At 34.8% G+C, this 18754-nt stretch overlaps 2 protein-coding genes across 2 annotated transcripts; both read left to right on the forward strand.

The window, feature by feature from the left end:
- The first annotated feature begins 651 nt into the window (after nucleotides 1-651).
- Nucleotides 652-3776, forward strand: LOC144349448 (guanine nucleotide-binding protein G(I)/G(S)/G(O) subunit gamma-12-like). Its single transcript, XM_078008012.2, has 3 exons — nucleotides 652-866; nucleotides 2126-2253; nucleotides 3494-3776. The coding sequence occupies exons 1-2, from the start codon at nucleotides 769-771 to the stop codon at nucleotides 2229-2231; spliced, it is 204 nt and encodes a 67-aa protein (XP_077864138.1). The 5' UTR covers nucleotides 652-768; the 3' UTR covers nucleotides 2232-2253; nucleotides 3494-3776.
- Nucleotides 3777-7256: 3480 nt separating this feature from the next.
- Nucleotides 7257-18408, forward strand: LOC100368267 (ADP-ribosylation factor 6). Its single transcript, XM_002733286.4, has 5 exons — nucleotides 7257-7457; nucleotides 12185-12355; nucleotides 12740-12843; nucleotides 13740-13938; nucleotides 17956-18408. The coding sequence occupies exons 2-5, from the start codon at nucleotides 12274-12276 to the stop codon at nucleotides 18096-18098; spliced, it is 528 nt and encodes a 175-aa protein (XP_002733332.1). The 5' UTR covers nucleotides 7257-7457; nucleotides 12185-12273; the 3' UTR covers nucleotides 18099-18408.
- Nucleotides 18409-18754: the final 346 nt, after the last annotated feature.

The following is an 18754-nucleotide window of genomic DNA, read 5'->3' on the forward strand; positions in this document are numbered from 1 at the left end:
ACTCCAAACTTAAACTTTGTATTACATGTATATCATTTGTCCGGCAACAAATCCTGAACTATTGGAAAACTGGCCAGCACTTAAAGTCGCCAGTGGTGTCTACATTATTCTTATGGTAGTCACGGCCATTTGTATGCATTTTAGAGTTCTTCTAAATTCGGCTATGTTACAATTTCTCATGACCCGTTCAAAATCTGATTATAGTACCGTTGAGTGTTCGAGACTTTAAAGGGCGGCAGTCGTCGTGCCGCGTGCTGTTCGATATGGGACTCATAGCGACGTATACAACGTGTGTAAAATACATTGTGTTTTTACATGAAATTCGAACACGCGTTGCGCGACGACCACCGCGCTTTAACGTGATGTGCGTACAGGTTCCCATTGACATTGACTTGTCGCATAGTTACTAGCAAAGTTTCTTTAAACTTGGTTCTGCATATCTTTGTAGAGTGTTCTCTAATGTCTTTGATGCACAGGCAAATAACTAAATCATGTTTTTTTAGCTCCTTCATGATTATATATAATTATTACATGTATCACAATGCCAACAAATGTATTTGGTGTATGTTAACTACATGTAGTTACGAGTACATTGTATTTTGTTACGAGTAAAGAGCGCCAAACAGTGCCACCCTTTGTGAATGCGAGATTAGTGTTCGAGACTTTAACGTGATTGCGCTGATTGGTTTAGAACGCCAGGCTCGATACAGCAGCGACGAAGATATTTGCTTCATCTCTGTGCTGTTTTTTCGTCGAAAATACAGCAGAATGTCTTCAAACAATATCGCCGCTTTGAGGAAAACGGTCAACCAGTTGAAGATGGAAGCCAATCTGGAAAGAATCAAGGTGTCACAAGCAGCAACGGAGTAAGTCGATGATCAAACCGTGTGTCTCTTTTTCTATTGTGCTCGCGAACGGGATCGTCATTCATTTTGTGATTTTGCCTTGAATTTTTTAAATAATCACATTACAACAAATAACTTGCCTGAACATGATTGATGATTCTTTAGTGGCTTAATATTTCATTTCCACTACGTCATTGATAGTGACTTAGCGGAATTGGCGACCACGAATTAGTTTGGTGGGTTTTTTTTTCTGATAACATACGAACATACGGGTTACAAATACGATACGAGACGTTTTAATGGCTGGCGTACTGACATTTTCTGTGTTTCTCCGTTGACAAGGGAAACAAGGCAAAACAAAAGCTTGATATTTTGCAATACTATACAGTTGTAAATAGAAGTGTTACAATAAAAATATAGTAATTTAAAGTCAAGCAAGTTTAGCTCCATGCATGAGTCAAGCCATGAGTGAGTTGGGAGTGAGTGATGTCTATTGTAATATTAACATTATATTGAATATCCAAAATATAATAATTAATCTTGAACTGTACCATCTCAGCATGTTATTTTAAATATTAGATTTAAAAAGGTTTTGCTTCTATAAAAAAAAAAAGCATTTTACATTTTGAGAATAATTGGCTTTATTTACCAAAGACAGTCATGTCATGTGATGCAAATGAGATTGCTGATACGCTAATACAAAAGCCAAATCTGTATAAGACTGAGTACTACATGTTTTTTTTAGCTCCGCTGTTTACTTTGTCGAGCGGAGCTTATCATATGAGTGATTGTCTGTCGTCGTCGTCGTCGTCGGTGTCAATGTTTTACTTTTTCAACTTCTTCTTGAAAACTACAAGCGTGAATGCTTTGATACTTGGTGTATATGTACCTTGGGTAGACCTCTCTCAGATTTGTTCATTTCATGATGATATCTTCAATTCTCTAATTTTGGTGAATATTTTTGTAATTTTTGGTAGAAAATGATATTTTCGACTTCTTGTTAAAAACTGTAAGTTTGATTGCTTTGATACTATACATATTGTTCATTTTCTAATGATGTCTTCAGTTCTTTAATTGAAACGTGCATTGCTAACAGCGGAGCTATCTCAGCCGATAGGCTGCTTGTTCCTTTCCATAATTGATTTTTTTTATATTGTCATTTAAAATGTTTGAAATGCACACTAGTTATTCCCCTGTCGAACATAAATATATTCACACTCTTATGGATATAGCGTTCGTGTCATTTGTAAAAGTTAATGTCAATCTATTGTCCGCTACAGCTTGCTGCAGTACTGTGAACAGAACCAAAATGTGGACTATTTACTGATTGGCATGCCAGCATCAGAGAATCCATTCAAGGAAAAGAAATCATGTATATTGTTATAGTTTGCAGTGTTAGTTTTATTAGGTAGGTATATTGTATATGATGGTTATGCATTCAGTGTACCTTCTTTGTAATTATTTCCATTTGAAATTCTGACAATTTAGTGGGATTCTTTTGTTAAAGACCATCATTCTATTTCTGGAGATTTTACTAGAAATCGCAATGGTAATTTAACAAATATTTATTTCAAAACTGTTTAATATCTAAAAAAAATTGTGTTTTCATTTGCAACTTCACACTCATTTTCCATGCATTCACCATAATCTTGTTTTTATTTCGGATCTTTGCTGTTTTTCACATTTTGTTTTCTTCCTATTGACTTATAGTTCGTCTTCAAATGGCTGCTTCAAATGGTTTCCTTTGCAAAACGAATTTACAATTTACATGTATGCTTTTAAATGTTTAGTGGTATGTGTACATATTTAATGGCGTGTGCACATTCCCCTAAATGTATGCCTATCTTGAATGGCTGGATCATGGAGCCGGGAACAGCCACTGGGGGCGCTGTATACAATCAAAACCTACCGAGTATTTAGGTTTGTCAACGTTTACGTCGACGAACAGTTCAAAAAGTAGACATATGATAGAAAGCGTGTACAGTCTTAACTACAATAAACAGAACAAGGGTCAAGACTTAAAATATGTGATTCCGGCATTTCATAGTAAATGCTTTCTATTAATAATTGCACTTTAAAATAATATTCTTGAGATATGTCTACGTCATAACCTTGTTATTAGCATATTGTGTATGCAGTGCGCATGGTTCAGGCCATTTTTCCATATTCCACAATGTATACGTCATCATAGTGAGGTCAATTGCAATTCATAACATTCACCAGCATCAATGACGTTTGTCAATCAGTCCTCATTGATTGTACTGAACGTTGCCCACACATACGCAACGTTACACAGTATACACCAGCTAACGCGCCACACCAACCCAGCGACTGCCGAGATTGCAAAAGATTTGTACACACTCGCACCATGTCATTGGCTGTAATATGCAATTGCAGTTCTGGTTCCCCAATAACTCTGAATGCGGGATGTGAACCAAGATAACACTGGACAAATAGTTTGACTTCCTTCTATTCATTCTGCATTTGGCACACAAGAATTGTATCGAAAGTGGCTGATGTAAATAGTTATATTTAAAAGTGAAAGTGAAAAAGTGTTAATGTATAAAAATGAATAATGTATGTGAATTGATAAATGTGTACTACTATATTTAAATATCATTATTATCATGTCTTTCATTTTATTTTAGGTGATGAACATTCTTCTTGTGTCCCAACAACTTTTGTGATATTGAATCAAAACAAAGTAAAGTTATGGATCAATTGGTGATAATTGATGGTTGAGCCACTCTAGACACAACAAATTAATGCATAGTTTATGTAATGTAGACGTGAATTCTGTAGAGCACATTGTGATATTACAACTACTGGGGCTTATCGTGTAGAGGGGGGGGGGGTTATATGTCATGATGTAGTATAGAGATACCAGGTTCTTGGTCTAGTACGTCTATTTTTACACATTGCTATCCAAAATACATGGTTATTAGATTGGCAATGGCAATGAGTGAATCCTTGTTAACTCAGTGAAAGTGCTAAATAAATCAGCTGTTACTGAGCGATATTTCAATTAATGAAATATTATTGAAGTTGGATATTTTCTATTTTCATGGAATTGCCAAACTTTTTTCCCCCCAATGTGCTTGGATGTCATATGATCTGCCAAAACACCTTGGATGTCAACATATGAAGCAACACTGCTAGTAGACCAAACTTTTTTTTCTTAATTTTTTCAATGTTGTACTTTTTTAAGTGTTTCACAATGTATTTTAAAACCTGTGTGTCACAAATAATACTCTAAATGTTTCATCGTCTTTTTTTATTTGTTTTTAAATTGAGAACAAAACCACGATATTCCTACAAATACATGTGAGGGTCTTAGCCTGGTGACTGTCCTTGTGTAGGCTGGGATTTTTAGTTTGCATTACTACACTCATTGAAAAATTTAAATCATGCTGTAAATTCAAATCATGACATATCTGCTTTAGAAGCAATGTCCTTATGTGAATGCCATCAAGTCTTTTAACATAATGGTCATTAATGTTTTGTTTCTTTCAAATTTGTCACAATCAATATTTCAGTTTACTTTTGTGTGAATCTATTGAAGATGTCGCTTCTAATAAACCATAATATTTTTCACAAGTAACATGATGCAAAGTTAATATATGCTGGAATTGAAATGCTTTGAGACTACTGCCTAAAATTATTTGTAGGAAATATATTCATAGTTCAAATATTACAGATAACAAAATATAGATAGTTAAATTTACCATATGTAGATAAACTGAAGTATGATGATATGCAGACTGGAGTGAGTGATTGATATTGTAATTGGTTTTTGCCCTAACCATATATTTTGTTTTACAAAAGCCAACAACAGTGGGTAATGTTTACATTACATTCATACATACAGAGTACTTGCGATGATAGCAGCCCATGTGCCAATGTAAATGACAAAGTTGTGTCTATGGTCAAAATAAGTAATATTCAAATGATTCTGTATACAGTGAAAGGTTTACATGTACTTTTATTAAAGTTGTGCCTCTAATAGAGAAAATACGGTATGCCATTCAATGTTTCCAATTTTGCTCACAACTGTAACTAATTTAGGAACAGATTGTTTCACATTATGTACAATATGTAGCAAGTATGGGATGAAAATAACAAATTGTTCTTTAAAATGTGACTTATTTTACTTTTGTCTTGACTCTATTCACACCCTGTACATTTGTCATCAATTGGCATTACCCTGGGTAATATGTTTGAATGTTTCTGAATTGTAGAATGATGGCTTGTCTATGATTCTATTGTCAGTCACAGATCATGTTTGAAGTGGGAAAACATTCAGCAACCTTTTGATTGTCTGTAAATGCTGTCTTCAACCCCTGTTCATACTTGGACATGTATGTAATGATTACCCTCTTATTTATGTTTGTATATTTATTGTTAAATATTACTGGTGCAATAAACAGCAGTGAACACCCAAAGATTTCTTCCTTGTGTATTTTATTCCATCTTCTTGGTGTTAAAATAAATAGCACTAAGTTTGCTCATTCGCCATGAATTTCTAGGTCAATGGTTTGTTTGCTTTCTCGTAATTTTTGTCATTTATGTAAGAAAGAATAAATCTACAGATATAATTCAGTGAAAAATTAACTGCCTCTATTTTCTTGCATTTGTCATAATTGACAAGCCACACGTTTGTATATTTTTGTCATTTCACTTCCCCCTCCCCCACCATGTAAGTGCCAATTTTGTGTAATTTAACGAAAATGAGCTAAGTAGGCGTTAATGTGCTTGTTTTAGAACGTCATCCCTTTGGTATGACAAATTTTAATCAAAGACTTTTGATCCCCAATGTAATTGTCCTAATCCTTCAAATCTATAAACTCATGAATATTTATATTGTATTTATTTATTTAAAAACACTTTTCCATTCCAAATTAGAACAGTATTAGTTACAACAAAAAGAAACAAACGAGCACTTAGGAATAGTACAAGGCTCTCAAAAAAATAAACAAGTCTTTGGTCCCAAAACTGTACTAACCACCTGGAAAATCATATTGAAATCACCATAAATTGAGCGCCTCCATAGATGGCACAGAAGATATAGTCTATATTTGTGTGAACCTTGGTTCAAGCAACTGTTTATCAGAGCAAAATTGAAACTTCTTTCTATTCAATTTTGGCTGAAGTCAGCAGATTTTATTACATTTATAAATAAAAATGACCTGGTTGGAAGTGTGCATCTGTCTCATGTGGGAAGTTGGCAGTAGATTTGATTAATGAGAAGGGAAGGAACATCGGTGTTCGAACATTAAGTGTTTTTAAATTTTTTCAAGTTAACAGCAATTAATTTGAAGTAAAAACATTCAATGAATAAAATACAATGTAAATAATAAATGACCAAGTTTAGTTTTTGTTTCAATTATAAACAAGTTTAATATAATGGTCTTGCTGTTACCCAACAAGTACTCGAACATCTGAAAACCATCTGCTACTCCAGTTGGAAATTTCATATTTAATAATAATTTTTTATTATTAGGCTGACAATGCATGAAAAAAATTGAATTTCATTTTGTAAAAATTGTTTACATATTCTATTTTCTAATGAAGTTTTGAGACAAAAATGTGATTACTTGTTCTGAGATGAGACAACAATATTCTGTTTCAAATTTAAACAGATTAATAACAGTCAAAAGAATGAGAAAGGTTTATTTCCATGAATGTCTTTAAAACTCAGATCTCCTTTACTTAATATATTTATTAGTGAAATTTTATTTTACGGTTTTTAAAAAAAAAAAAATATTTATCAGAGACAAGAATTGTGGATTTAAAGAGTGAACTGAAATTTCTTCTTTAAAATATTGTTAGCTCATCTATGTGTACTCATTTGGCATTTTCGGTTGTTCACAATAAGCCCGTTTTGAAAAATCATTATTCGAAAGTTGTCTGATTTGAAACCGATATTTCATGTAAAAATACGCCTCGTTCAAGATTTACTCATTACGAGTGTAACATAATCAAGATAAATGTCAGTGGTTCCATCAATTACTCCCGTATTATGATTGGCATTTCAGGATCCTGTCCGGAATAGGAACCATTCTGTTATTATACCCGATACCAGAAAACCTAATACCGTACTAGCTGGAACTAACTACAGTCATCAACTAACATCATCCGGGACATTACTGTGCATCGTTCAGCAAAGAAACGCCCCTATTCCAGAGTATCACTCCGCGTTATTTTATCTTATTTCCAAACCACGCGTAAGCGGATTTAGGTTTTTTTGTGTACGTATGACGTGTATAGCTAATATAAGTGTTTGTAAAATATCATACAGACAAGAAATAAAAAATTATTCTTCCGCCTGCACTATTTGTTTCTCAGGGATACCCGGCAAATTGTGGGTGACGCGGTCTCGTATACTTCAACCGCCATTTTGGGAGGTTCGCTGAAGTGAAATTCAAATACAATTAGGCTTTTGACAGTACCTGTTCCAAACAAAAGAACTATTCCCGGCCAAGGGATATTATTTTAGCTGCTAACTCGTCTTTTTCCTGGACGTGTAGTTGATTCTTTTTATTTTCTTGCAAAGAAGTCTGAAAATCTCGCGGTTGACGCTTCCCGGAAGTTGCTGGGCGAGAGGCCCTAAAGGTGAGTAATTCTCTCATAAACGTGAGCATGGGGCTCGAGTTTTATGTCTCTAGTTTACAGGTTGTCCTTATAAATGTGTTTTGTTTTTATCTAACGCACCATGTTAGTTTGCCGGAGTACTTGATTTCTTATTAAATATACTGTTCACCCAGTTGTACTCGTGTTCAAAGTCCTATACACTGTTCCTACATAGGTGTATAAATCGACAGAAGTAATCGTACCACCTCAACAAGACTGTGTATATACATTATATACTACAAGTAATGCACATGGCTCGGAAAAAAACGCCAGCATTTTCTATATGTGCTTCAATACATCTTTATTTTTAAATCGCATTATTTTCAATTACTTTCAAAATTTAAGTTGTGTTATCGTAATGGATATCTCCGGTGATAAACATTACACTTCGACTTCAGGTTTATCTGAGGTCATTCAGTGCCTTATCGTTTGGCTAGCTACGACGAGATACATTGACCGGTAATTCCTATTTTTAACATTCGGCCTTTCGCTTCCTCAATATCAGTTAGCATCCATATTTAATAATGTTTATTTTATGGTTGATATTTAAGTCAGTTAAACCCAATGGGCCAATTTTAATATTTTTTCAATGTGTAGTCTAAACTCCCGAATGTTATGATCTTAATGTGTACTCACGAGCCCTTAATTAATCTTGGTTGGAATTTGAATGTATGTAGGGGATGAGGAAATGTTTTAGACCCCATCACACGTGTAACTAATTTAAACCTTTCTGACACTGGCATAGCAGCAGGTACCAGTATGTCATCACATATGTGGTTCTATCACTGAGACTATAAACTCTCATTTCCTCGCTGTCATTATTGTACAACATCAAATTATTGTTGGTTTTTCGACTGGATAAGGTGATAGACACTCTTTTGGGGTCCCTCATGTGCTTCTTTAATGAGTTGATGAAAGAGGAGGAGGGTGTGTAATATTTGTATTGCTGGGATTATGGTTCAACGAAAAAAAAAAAAAAACCTTGCACACAACCACACCCACAACCTTAGTCACTATGTACAGCATGTATGTACATCCATTTAAAACATAAAATGCTGTTTAAATTAAATTATTACATATTATGATTTTTGGACCCCAATAAACTAAAGATATGCAGCTCTATTGATATTCACATTTTTATTTTTGTCAATTCCACTAAACAGTACTGTTGCATGCAAGGTGGGACTAAAAATACATCAGAATATGTGTTTATATTATAGCTACACCTGTTATTTTTTTTATTTTGACAAACTCATTTCTTGCAAGAGAATAAATTATAGTACACTATTTCACTGCATTTCTGTACATAAATATCCTGTGTATGTTCGTACCAAGTTTCCTTTTACAGAGGACACACTGCTAAGAAGTGTTGAATATTTCCTGTGATGTGACTAGGACATTTAACTGTCACACTCACCTTTGAGCTGTATTGTCTTTCAATAAATTCAATATTTAACCACGATGTGAAGTTTGTTTGGCCTTTTGGTGTTGCTATGATATGGCATTGTACACAAATGTAGTTGTTGTTGGAATTCAAAGTTAATATAGTATGTCTGCAAAATTTATATAGGGTAACCATAAAATATATTGCAAGAGTTTCCGTTAATATCATAAATATGAAACACAAATGTATGTTTTTCACCTATTTTTAACTACCTTTTCTTCACTTCCCAACTGAAAAAGTATACATTTATATATTACATATATACAGATATTATGGGTATCATGGTAGATTTTTAGGTACTACATGTCTGTACTACATTTTGCCCGACATGACTGACGTCCTGTTTGTACAACCGGTTCCGCTGCTCGCTAAGACCAAATAAATAAAACAAATTTGACATTTCCGGTAATGTGCTAAATTTTGGATTAAGCAGACAGGTTTTTTTTATTTTACTTTATTATTGCATAGACCCTCTGTAGTTATTGCAAGAATATAATCATAATTTATCTCCAATTGACATACATGTACATGTATATGTTAGTTGTCATGATATATCTTCTTCATACAACTATGTGCTATTTATTTATTACATCCATTGAAAGTCAAAATTACAATATTGGTAGAATGACCATATGTAATTTGCATACCCCCGGTAGTCAGAAATAATTTTGGGCTTGTTTGCTTGAATAAACTTTCTGATTCCTGATGAATTATAAGTAATGATGTACTGTGGAATACTTTCCTACCTTTTTTCCGATCTTTTACGTTCAACTCGTCAAAAATCAGTGAAAATAAATTCCATATAACACACATAAAGTCATTTCAGCGAAAATAAAGTATTTTACAGTATGTAGGGATTTGGCTTGAGCCACATGCAACTCTCTTGCTCTTGCTTTTAACTTGTAATTAATTTTCAAAATATGACCCAAAGCCAATTTCTACGTAGATGTTATTTTTTTTTTGTGCCAGACAACATTTTTCAACATTTTTAGTCACTCCTGTCTCTCCTCCATTTTTTGGTCTTAGGTGCTAATTGCAAATCCTTATTCCCGAATTGATAGCAATTGTGCGTTCATTTTATGCACATACGCATATTGTGTAACCCGAGGTCAACAAACCGGGAGATAGATTTTGAACGTAGTACATCGCACATCAATACTTCTAACTCGTAACGTAAAAATTCCCCTCAAATTAAACTGCCATCATCTTTCAACTAACTTGTACCAGCCTCTGAAAAATTACACACTACTCTGCCTAAGTAAGAAAAACAAACGTGAAAATTATCTTTGGCATAATATTTTCATTTTCATGTTTCTCAGCTGTCTTAAATAGTTCTCCTATCTGTCGTTGTTTGTACCCACCCACAACCACACCGCTATCTTTAACTGTTTTAAATATACCACTCACTTCTTCTGGGGTTTCATCTCTGCCGGTGTTCGTTTGACTTTTTATATTATTGTCTTACCCTCGCTCTTTAGGTAGGTTACGTATTCTCAAATGGAATTGCATCACATCTGACGGGAATTGCAAGTGCATGTGTGGCCCAGTCCCCAAATCTAATACCAAATATTTGGAAGGCAGGGTAGACTCTTGGAATCAAACCCATAACTTGTACCATAGCTTAGGTGTGACATAGATGTTATACAAATGTAATTTAATTATGATATAATAGTAACACTTGAAATTTTTCTGTGGGATTTTTTGCTTTTTGAGTTGCTGTATTTCAAACTTGTACTTAGAGGTTCCCTCCGGTGAATATTTGAAGCGGAGGTTTGTCATCTGCACACATGCAGGAATTGAGTCCCAAGCGATGATAACAGCAATTTCTAGTCTAGCCAATACAATACATATAAAGTGAGTTGTGATACTAGGATCTATTCATGCAGAGCTGTTCTGTTCTCTTCAGTTCAGCTTAGCTTGATTTTACTTTTAATGCCAGACAGCTTTGAGTGTAATGGTCACTAGGGCCAGAAAATGAAAATGGTCTGTCATTACAGCCTGTCAATGTGTTGTACAGTTGTATGAGAAACCACTATAGTAGAAACTAGTCTCGCGTAACAACTGGAAGCTTCTATACTTTCTCGGTTGCTACCTAGCCTCATCCTTAATCCATCTATTACAATGCAGAATTTAATATTCTATACGTTTACCCTGTATAATTTTATGAATATTATTTGTGTGACTGCATTCTAGTGTTTACTAGCTATCGTGTATGTGAATCATCTTTACTCAAGCATGTACATGCTTTACATATTGGTAACTGCATTTTGTACACGTTACCCATCACTAAATATAATTACCTACCGTAATCAGGTTGGCTGGAAGTTTTGTTTGTTTATTGAAACTATACAGCAATCCACTTCTACTATGTGCTGCACATAAAAAGGTCCATTCTGTACAGCCACCAGTCCATGCAATTAATGCAAAACATTTTGTTGACCATGCATGGAGAGCAAACTGAAGTGTCAGATCTCTTTCTATTTTTCTTCATATGGTTTGTGCTGTCTGAATTCAATGAATGCCATATTTGACTTATTAAACATGTATGGGAAACATACTCACCAGTGTGCCCTTTACTTGTAAAAGAACGGTTTTTATGAGGGTTCTGGCTCAAAATGGAACTCGCTCAAATTTGAGTTGAGTTGACTGCTTTGTGGCCCCTGATTTCTTTTGTTTTTACACATTTTTTTTTATATATGTGAATTTCATATAGTAAGATATTTTTCAAGATTTCTATCAATGTAGGAGTACTTCAGTGACGTGTCAGTGAATTAATTAGCACAACCAGTTTCATCACAGCAAATCTGTGTGCATCCGTTGGCACATCATATCAGCTTAGAAGACACACTGATACTGACATATGTCAGCACTTCCTTAGGACAATATGGTAACTGATATATTTATGATGTGGGTAGAGGTGGTTTCTGGTTTGGTTATGGTGGTGAAATATCACCACAGCGTGTGCCATCTAAACCGGTCAGGTCAGCCTTGGCATTTGCATTTTATTTGCGTATCATGAATAATTAATAGCAATGTAATTTTACAATGAACCCTGATTTAAGAAAAAAAAGAATTGTCATAACAAACTATGTTTCTAAATTTGTAAAAATGCCTTTTGTGGTTGGTTTGTCGAATGTTACATCCATGACGGCTGCTGCTCAATCCATGTTAAAAATATTTGTATGAACAATGCATTCTACGTATGTGCATGCATATACATCATTATTTGATGTTCACACTTGTTTTGTTCATCTTTGATTTGCAGGACTATCACAATAACGAGGCTGTCAGTGCTTCCCTCAATCATTCTCCTGTGCAGTGGGCAGGTATTGACAACTCAAGACACATGACAAGATGGGGAAGTTAATATCTAAAATATTCGGGAATAAAGAAATGAGAATTCTTATGTTAGGACTAGATGCAGCTGGAAAAACAAGTATCCTTTATTAATATAACAATTAAAAGTGAACAACTATAGGAATAATGGTGGTTTGTTTATAACACACCTATGTGTACAATCAAAACAATTAAGGGGTTGTGATGGTGTACTTTCACAGCCAAGGTTAACCCTCCTATACTGGACTTGTATTGATTACAGCAAAACTCTTGTATTCACCAGTTGTACTTAAAATGGGAGGCAACCTGACACTTTGAACTTTGACCCTTCATCAGGAACTGGGCTTGGCCCAAATTGATCATTGTTTCGTGGCACTCTAATACTGCTAAAGAATTGGTGTCATGCTCATAATTAATATGTAGAAAATGTATAAGAGATGTTTGTTATTTACCTGATAATTACTTTCCTTAATGTTTATTATAGCTATATTGTATAAATTAAAATTAGGTCAATCAGTAACAACAATTCCAACAGTAGGCTTCAATGTAGAAACAGTAACGTACAAAAATGTTAAATTTAATGTTTGGGTAAGTTCTTATTAATACAACATTTTATTTCTGTTTTCATTAATTTATTGTAATACATGTACCTGTTATAAAAACCCACTGACCATGAAGATGTTGAATTTTTCTTTCCATTTTTGTTTTGTAAAATAAGATTGAATTGAGAAAGTATTTTCAGTGCCTTTAATTTTGACATTACTGGCTAATTATTAACAATGATTCTGTCACTTGAGAAAATGATTTACATGACAGGATCTTTATTCTGAAACATAATTTTGCCACTTGATATGTTTGTTATTTTAATGACGTGTAATCATTTATCTGCATATATGTGACATTGTAAATTACTGTAAATAGTTTAATTTTCACTGCTAGAAATTTTCTAAATTTTGGGATTTCATGGCATTCATGAAGAAAGAATTTTGTGTAAGTCAACACACAGTTTTATTATTTAGATAATGTATTCTATGCTAAATTTTACACTGGGTTTTAATTTAGCGCATTTTCCAGTCAATAAGCAAAATTCAAACCCAGTGAATAATTAACCCTTTTACAGTATTGACTTCTCATCTAGAGTGAAGTGGTAGACAAAACAGTATTTCAATGTTATGTAGATGCATGCTCACACAGTTTAGGATGGCAGTACTCTATTATGGAATATAAACTATTGATAACGTTTGTTTATATACAAAGAATAAACAATTGCTAAATTTGGGGTTATCATTGCACAGATTATACAAAAAGCTAATGTGACTGCATTTTCTTTTCTCCAAGTTTGTACAGGACGTAATTCAAGACCAAAAGGATAATGTCAAATATGTGGGATGGAGCAAAATCTGTGATTGCGGCGGATTGGGAACCCCACATGTTTGTGTACTAGTTATTAAAATTCCAAATGCATTACTTCTCTTGATATACAGGATGTAGGAGGGCAAGATAAAATCAGGCCACTATGGCGACATTACTATACAGGCACACAGGGACTCATATTTGTTGTTGATTGTGCAGACAGAGATAGGATTGACGAAGCAAGGCAAGAACTACATAGGATTATCAATGATCGAGAAATGAGAGATTCTATAATATTGATATTTGCCAATAAGCAGGATTTGCCTGATGGTGAGTACCGGTACATCAAAATACTGAATTCTGGAAGTGTTGACTACTGACATGTAATAAATTTGTTGATCAAAAAGACGTCTTAGCCACACAAGATTTCAGTCGGCATTAGCTAACATAGCTAATGGGCAGTGCTAACACAGCTTAAGTTTATGATAGTAAGTGATAACAATTGATTTTATTAAAATTTCTAACAAAAATACTAATTACCAATTAATGGACATTTTATTTTTGATGGAAAAAAAAACAGTCTCTGCTGTACACATATGTACATTATCCAATATAATAATTTTCGAATTTTAATAATTTTAAAATGTGCGTGTGCCTGGCTGATCTAATTAACAGGTGTGTGGCGATTCATGGTGACCTACAGTACAGTTCTCGCGGAAGCTTTGGCTTTTGTGGCATCATTGTCGCCTACGCATGGCTTCATTGTCGCCTCAGCATCGCATCATTGTGGCATCAGCTTCGCGTCATTGAAAATTGAAGCTGTGTTCGCCTCGCTATTTTGTGGCATCATCGTGGCCTCAGCTTCGCAGTCTCATGGCATCAACATGGCATCAGCTTCAAAGTATTGTGACATGAGTATGACCTCATTATTTGCACGCAGAAGGGCAGTAGACAAAAACATGTACAGAAGTTCGATATGTAATCGATTTGAAATTCAAGGCGAATAAAATAATATGATCAAGAATAAAATGACATTTTAAAAAGATATCTTGTTTAATTATTTTAGTGTTGCGAGTATTGGGCACCAAAAACTTTGCGAAGTACATTACAATCGGCAAGGTGACGAGTTTCATATTGACTGGAAGGAAAATCGTGATAAATTCAAATCACACGATGCAATCGTCGTTCTGATACAACACAATTTGCTGTATACAAAGTGAAACTGTTCTTGTCATAAAATTTACCTTTTTTCGCTCATTTTATTTACTGCTAGAAGAGCAGATTCAGATTCCTCATTTCGAAGGTATTTTTCTATGTTTCGTTTAGTTTCAGCCGAGTCCGACCCCATGCCCGGACTACTAAAACATGCAATACACACGTACGCCGCCTGGTGCGTCGGCGTCGTCGCCAGTCATCTTGATACAAAGTTACAAAACAAGTGCGTACATTTCCAACATATGATTGGATGGTTGTGGTGGCGTCGGTCTGGTAAAATTTGACAACCAATTCTCAAAGTTAAGTCACGATCAGTGATCTGAGCTCAGTCTATACGTACTTTAAAAGTATTCTCCCTAATATATTTTCGAATGAAAACAAGCCACATGCCCTGTAAAAAATCGAATAGCGCTTGACATGCAGAAATAATTTATTGGGCTTCAGAAAAAAACGTGTCCATTTAGTGTTGCCGTAAATATTTGGTGACCAGCCGATGAACAATTTGAAAATCATGATTCACACGGAAGTCCTTCGATACTGAAAATCATCGACCCCAGGCTGGTTTACCTTATTTCCCAACTTGCAAAACTGATTTGTAACTCAGCCCTGTTTTTTTTTTTTTCTCTTTTTGAACTGAGGTAAAATCCCATCCGTTTGTCAAAATATACCGATGTTTTTCAGTGAATAATTGCGAAGCCTGTCACAGCACACAAAAAAAATTGTGAATCGACGATGGAGATTGGATGGTACGACGACCCTTCAATTTGCGTTAAATATGTTTTGTTACAACATCATTGATTGGCTAAGAGTCACCTGATCGGAGCACGACCTGGGTCACAGAACCATATTTGTCCGTATTATCAACGGGACTTTGCGAGAAAACCACACCCACATTTTCAACCATTTTAGCGCGGAAGTTGCCAACAATGTCGAAAACTCGTGAATTTTATGAATTCGAATAAAATAAAGCTAGCGATTCGTAAGACTGGTTAATAATATATCCCCCGATGCTCTTCGATTTTTTTATTTCAAGGTGAGAAATGGATACTAGTAGTTGAAGTTCCATCGATTTCAAGGCGACTATTTAACCGCGACAACTCTACGCTCTGTTGTAGTTTCGCGAGGTAAAACAAAAAATACAATAAATAGTACTTGTTTAATTATTTGGTTGTACAGCCCGCAAATTACGAGACATGATCCCCATGAACTGCGATAAATAAATGCTGATTGTGTTGAATGGCGGACGTCGGGACCGTTTGGAGAAACAAATTACGGTCGGTAGACATTTCAAACAAATGAAATTATTAACGAAAGACGAGATTTTTCTAGGTATTTACGATCATACGGTCATACCAAATATATACAAAATTGACAAATACACAAAGAGGTGTAATAGTAGGTCATTTTTATTTTAGCCTTAGAAATATTTTCTTTCACTCAGTCCACGTCCATGCGTGGGAATTCTATTTAGCTTCATGGTCCTTCGGCTTGTCTTCTGCTTGGGGGGAAACAACAATAATTATACAAATCGTAAACTCAACACAATCAGGAAAAGAAACCCAGACAACCATGTTGTACTTCTGTTGAATACATTTTGTAGCAGTGCGTCACGTCGGAATATTGTCTAAAATAAAATATTCAATCCCAGCCAAATCTAGGTCAAAGGGTCAGATTGCGTGCATATAATTATAGATAGTTAAAACAAAAAGTATTTGAACTTTTGACGGTTGTTCAACATCTATGCACGGTTACTAAACTAGTTACCCTGATCTATGAAAACCAGAACATTTTTAGTAGTCCGAATTTTTGCACGGTCGAAAATAAAACGGAAATTGACCGGTCAAAAGCGGACGCGGTCAAGAGGTTTGGAGGAAATGAGTACAGTAATTCTTTGTTTGATGAAGCGATGCTGATGCCACATTGTCGCCATAATGAGGCCACAATGAAGCGAAGCGATAATCGCCTAACTTTTTAATGTCGCGACATTGAAGCGATGCTGAAGCCATAACAATGCCATAATGATGCGATGCTGAAGCGAAGGTGAAGCTGAAGTGAAGCCAAAGCTTCCGCGAGAACTGTACTGTACCTACCACATTAAAGCAATGGACCATTCTCCCACTACTGTGTGTTCTCAACAGTAAGCAGTGGTTGTCCTCCCTTTAATGACCATATTTTCTCTATTAGTGGCATGTATGTGACAGAGATATGCCTATGGTCAAAAAACTTTGTATTTTATACAATAAAAAGGTCAATTTCTATTATGCACTTCCTATTAAGCAAACATGGCATTTTAATTAGTCCCTGTTTCAGGCAGCCTGAAAAGGGAAGTATAGTTTCTTATTTCCGGTTTCTGTCCGTGACATCTCAGAAATTCTGCAGCAGATATCGATGAAACTTGGCATGTTGATGAACAAGTCCCTGTTGCATATGCACATAATTTTTTTTTTCCAGATCTGAAAATCCTAAGCGGGTCTTTTTCATGATTTTTATTCAAAATTACCTCTCCCTACAACACTGAGAGAACAACTGAGCATGCTCAGAATAAATAATTAGCTTAGATTGTAATGCTAGGATTTTCAGTGATGTTATGACCTTATCTGAATCGATGACAGAAATGGATCACAGTCTGGTTTTTGTTCGGTTTTGTGAAAAATTAACGCTGAAATCTTGAGGGATGTCAGGGCTACATTTTGATGGGAATTATAGTGGTGATACGGAAACAAACCCAGGTCCTGGTGATATACAAAGTCAAAAAAGTCAAGTTGTTCATCAAAGTTTACTCAGATTTTTAAATGCAGTTTCTTAAGCATGTATGAGACATAGTTTGGTTGCACTTGTGTACTCAGTTTTCAGAAGTTTTCAGTTATCAGTACAATACTAGATTAAGGGAAATCAGTTATGATGAGTTGTACCCACAAAGAGTATATATTAATTCAACTGTTTGCAGATGTTCCGTGTGTTATTTTAACACAAGTATTTTATTATTAAATGACTGGGACTGTGACATTCATGTCTTGTTTATCAAAGAGCAACTGCTCTTGGAGTAAACATACTGCTGTCAATACTGTGCATTATTTTTACCATCCATTCCTGTAGATTCTTTTAAATACTCTGTCCTTGTCTATATTACAGCAATGAAACCACATGAAATTCAAGAGAAGCTAGGGCTTACGCGGATCCGAGATCGAAATTGGTATGTGCAGCCAGCGTGTGCGACAACAGGGGATGGATTATACGAAGGACTAACGTGGTTAACGTCTAATAACAAATCATAATACATGTGTCATCATTCAAGTCATCAATATCTATTGTCATATTATATTAACATTGGAGTTATTGCCTGGGAACAAATTAATTATTGTTTTCGTAATATTTTTTTGTTATTCAAAAACTGTGTCCATTTGCACAGCATGCATAATACTCACACACACACATCATAGTGTTATTATTAATAAATTTTAGTCTTCGACATCAAATTAAATACTTAAAGACCCCCTCCCCCATAGACTCCAACTTGGCATTCTGTGTAAATTCTGATTTATATTTTAAAAAGGCTGAAATCTTCGTTTTCTGAGAGAATACTTATTCTATTATATACCTATCAATTACTACAAAATATTTCATTTGTGGTTGACTTGAAACATAGCAACCCTTTGTATTGTGTAACCACTGGTTATCCCCAGGCCACCACTTTCTAACAACAAAAAATGCTGAGATATTGTGACGCGTGTCTCATTTTTCCGCTTTATGTAAATATCCTACAAGTTCGCAATAATCCATGTTCCATGCAGCAGCATTGCGTTTTATTTTTTTTGGCTGTTTGTTGCTGACCACCTATATGTATGATTCATAGCTATAGTACTACTGCTAGTAATATCAGAATTCTTTAAAATGGTCCCATCATGGCATGGCTTTAACAATTAGTATAATT

This window comes from Saccoglossus kowalevskii, chromosome 7 (assembly GCF_978046115.1).
Source record: "Saccoglossus kowalevskii chromosome 7, keSacKowa6.1, whole genome shotgun sequence".
NCBI classification, from domain to species: Eukaryota; Metazoa; Hemichordata; class Enteropneusta; family Harrimaniidae; genus Saccoglossus; species Saccoglossus kowalevskii.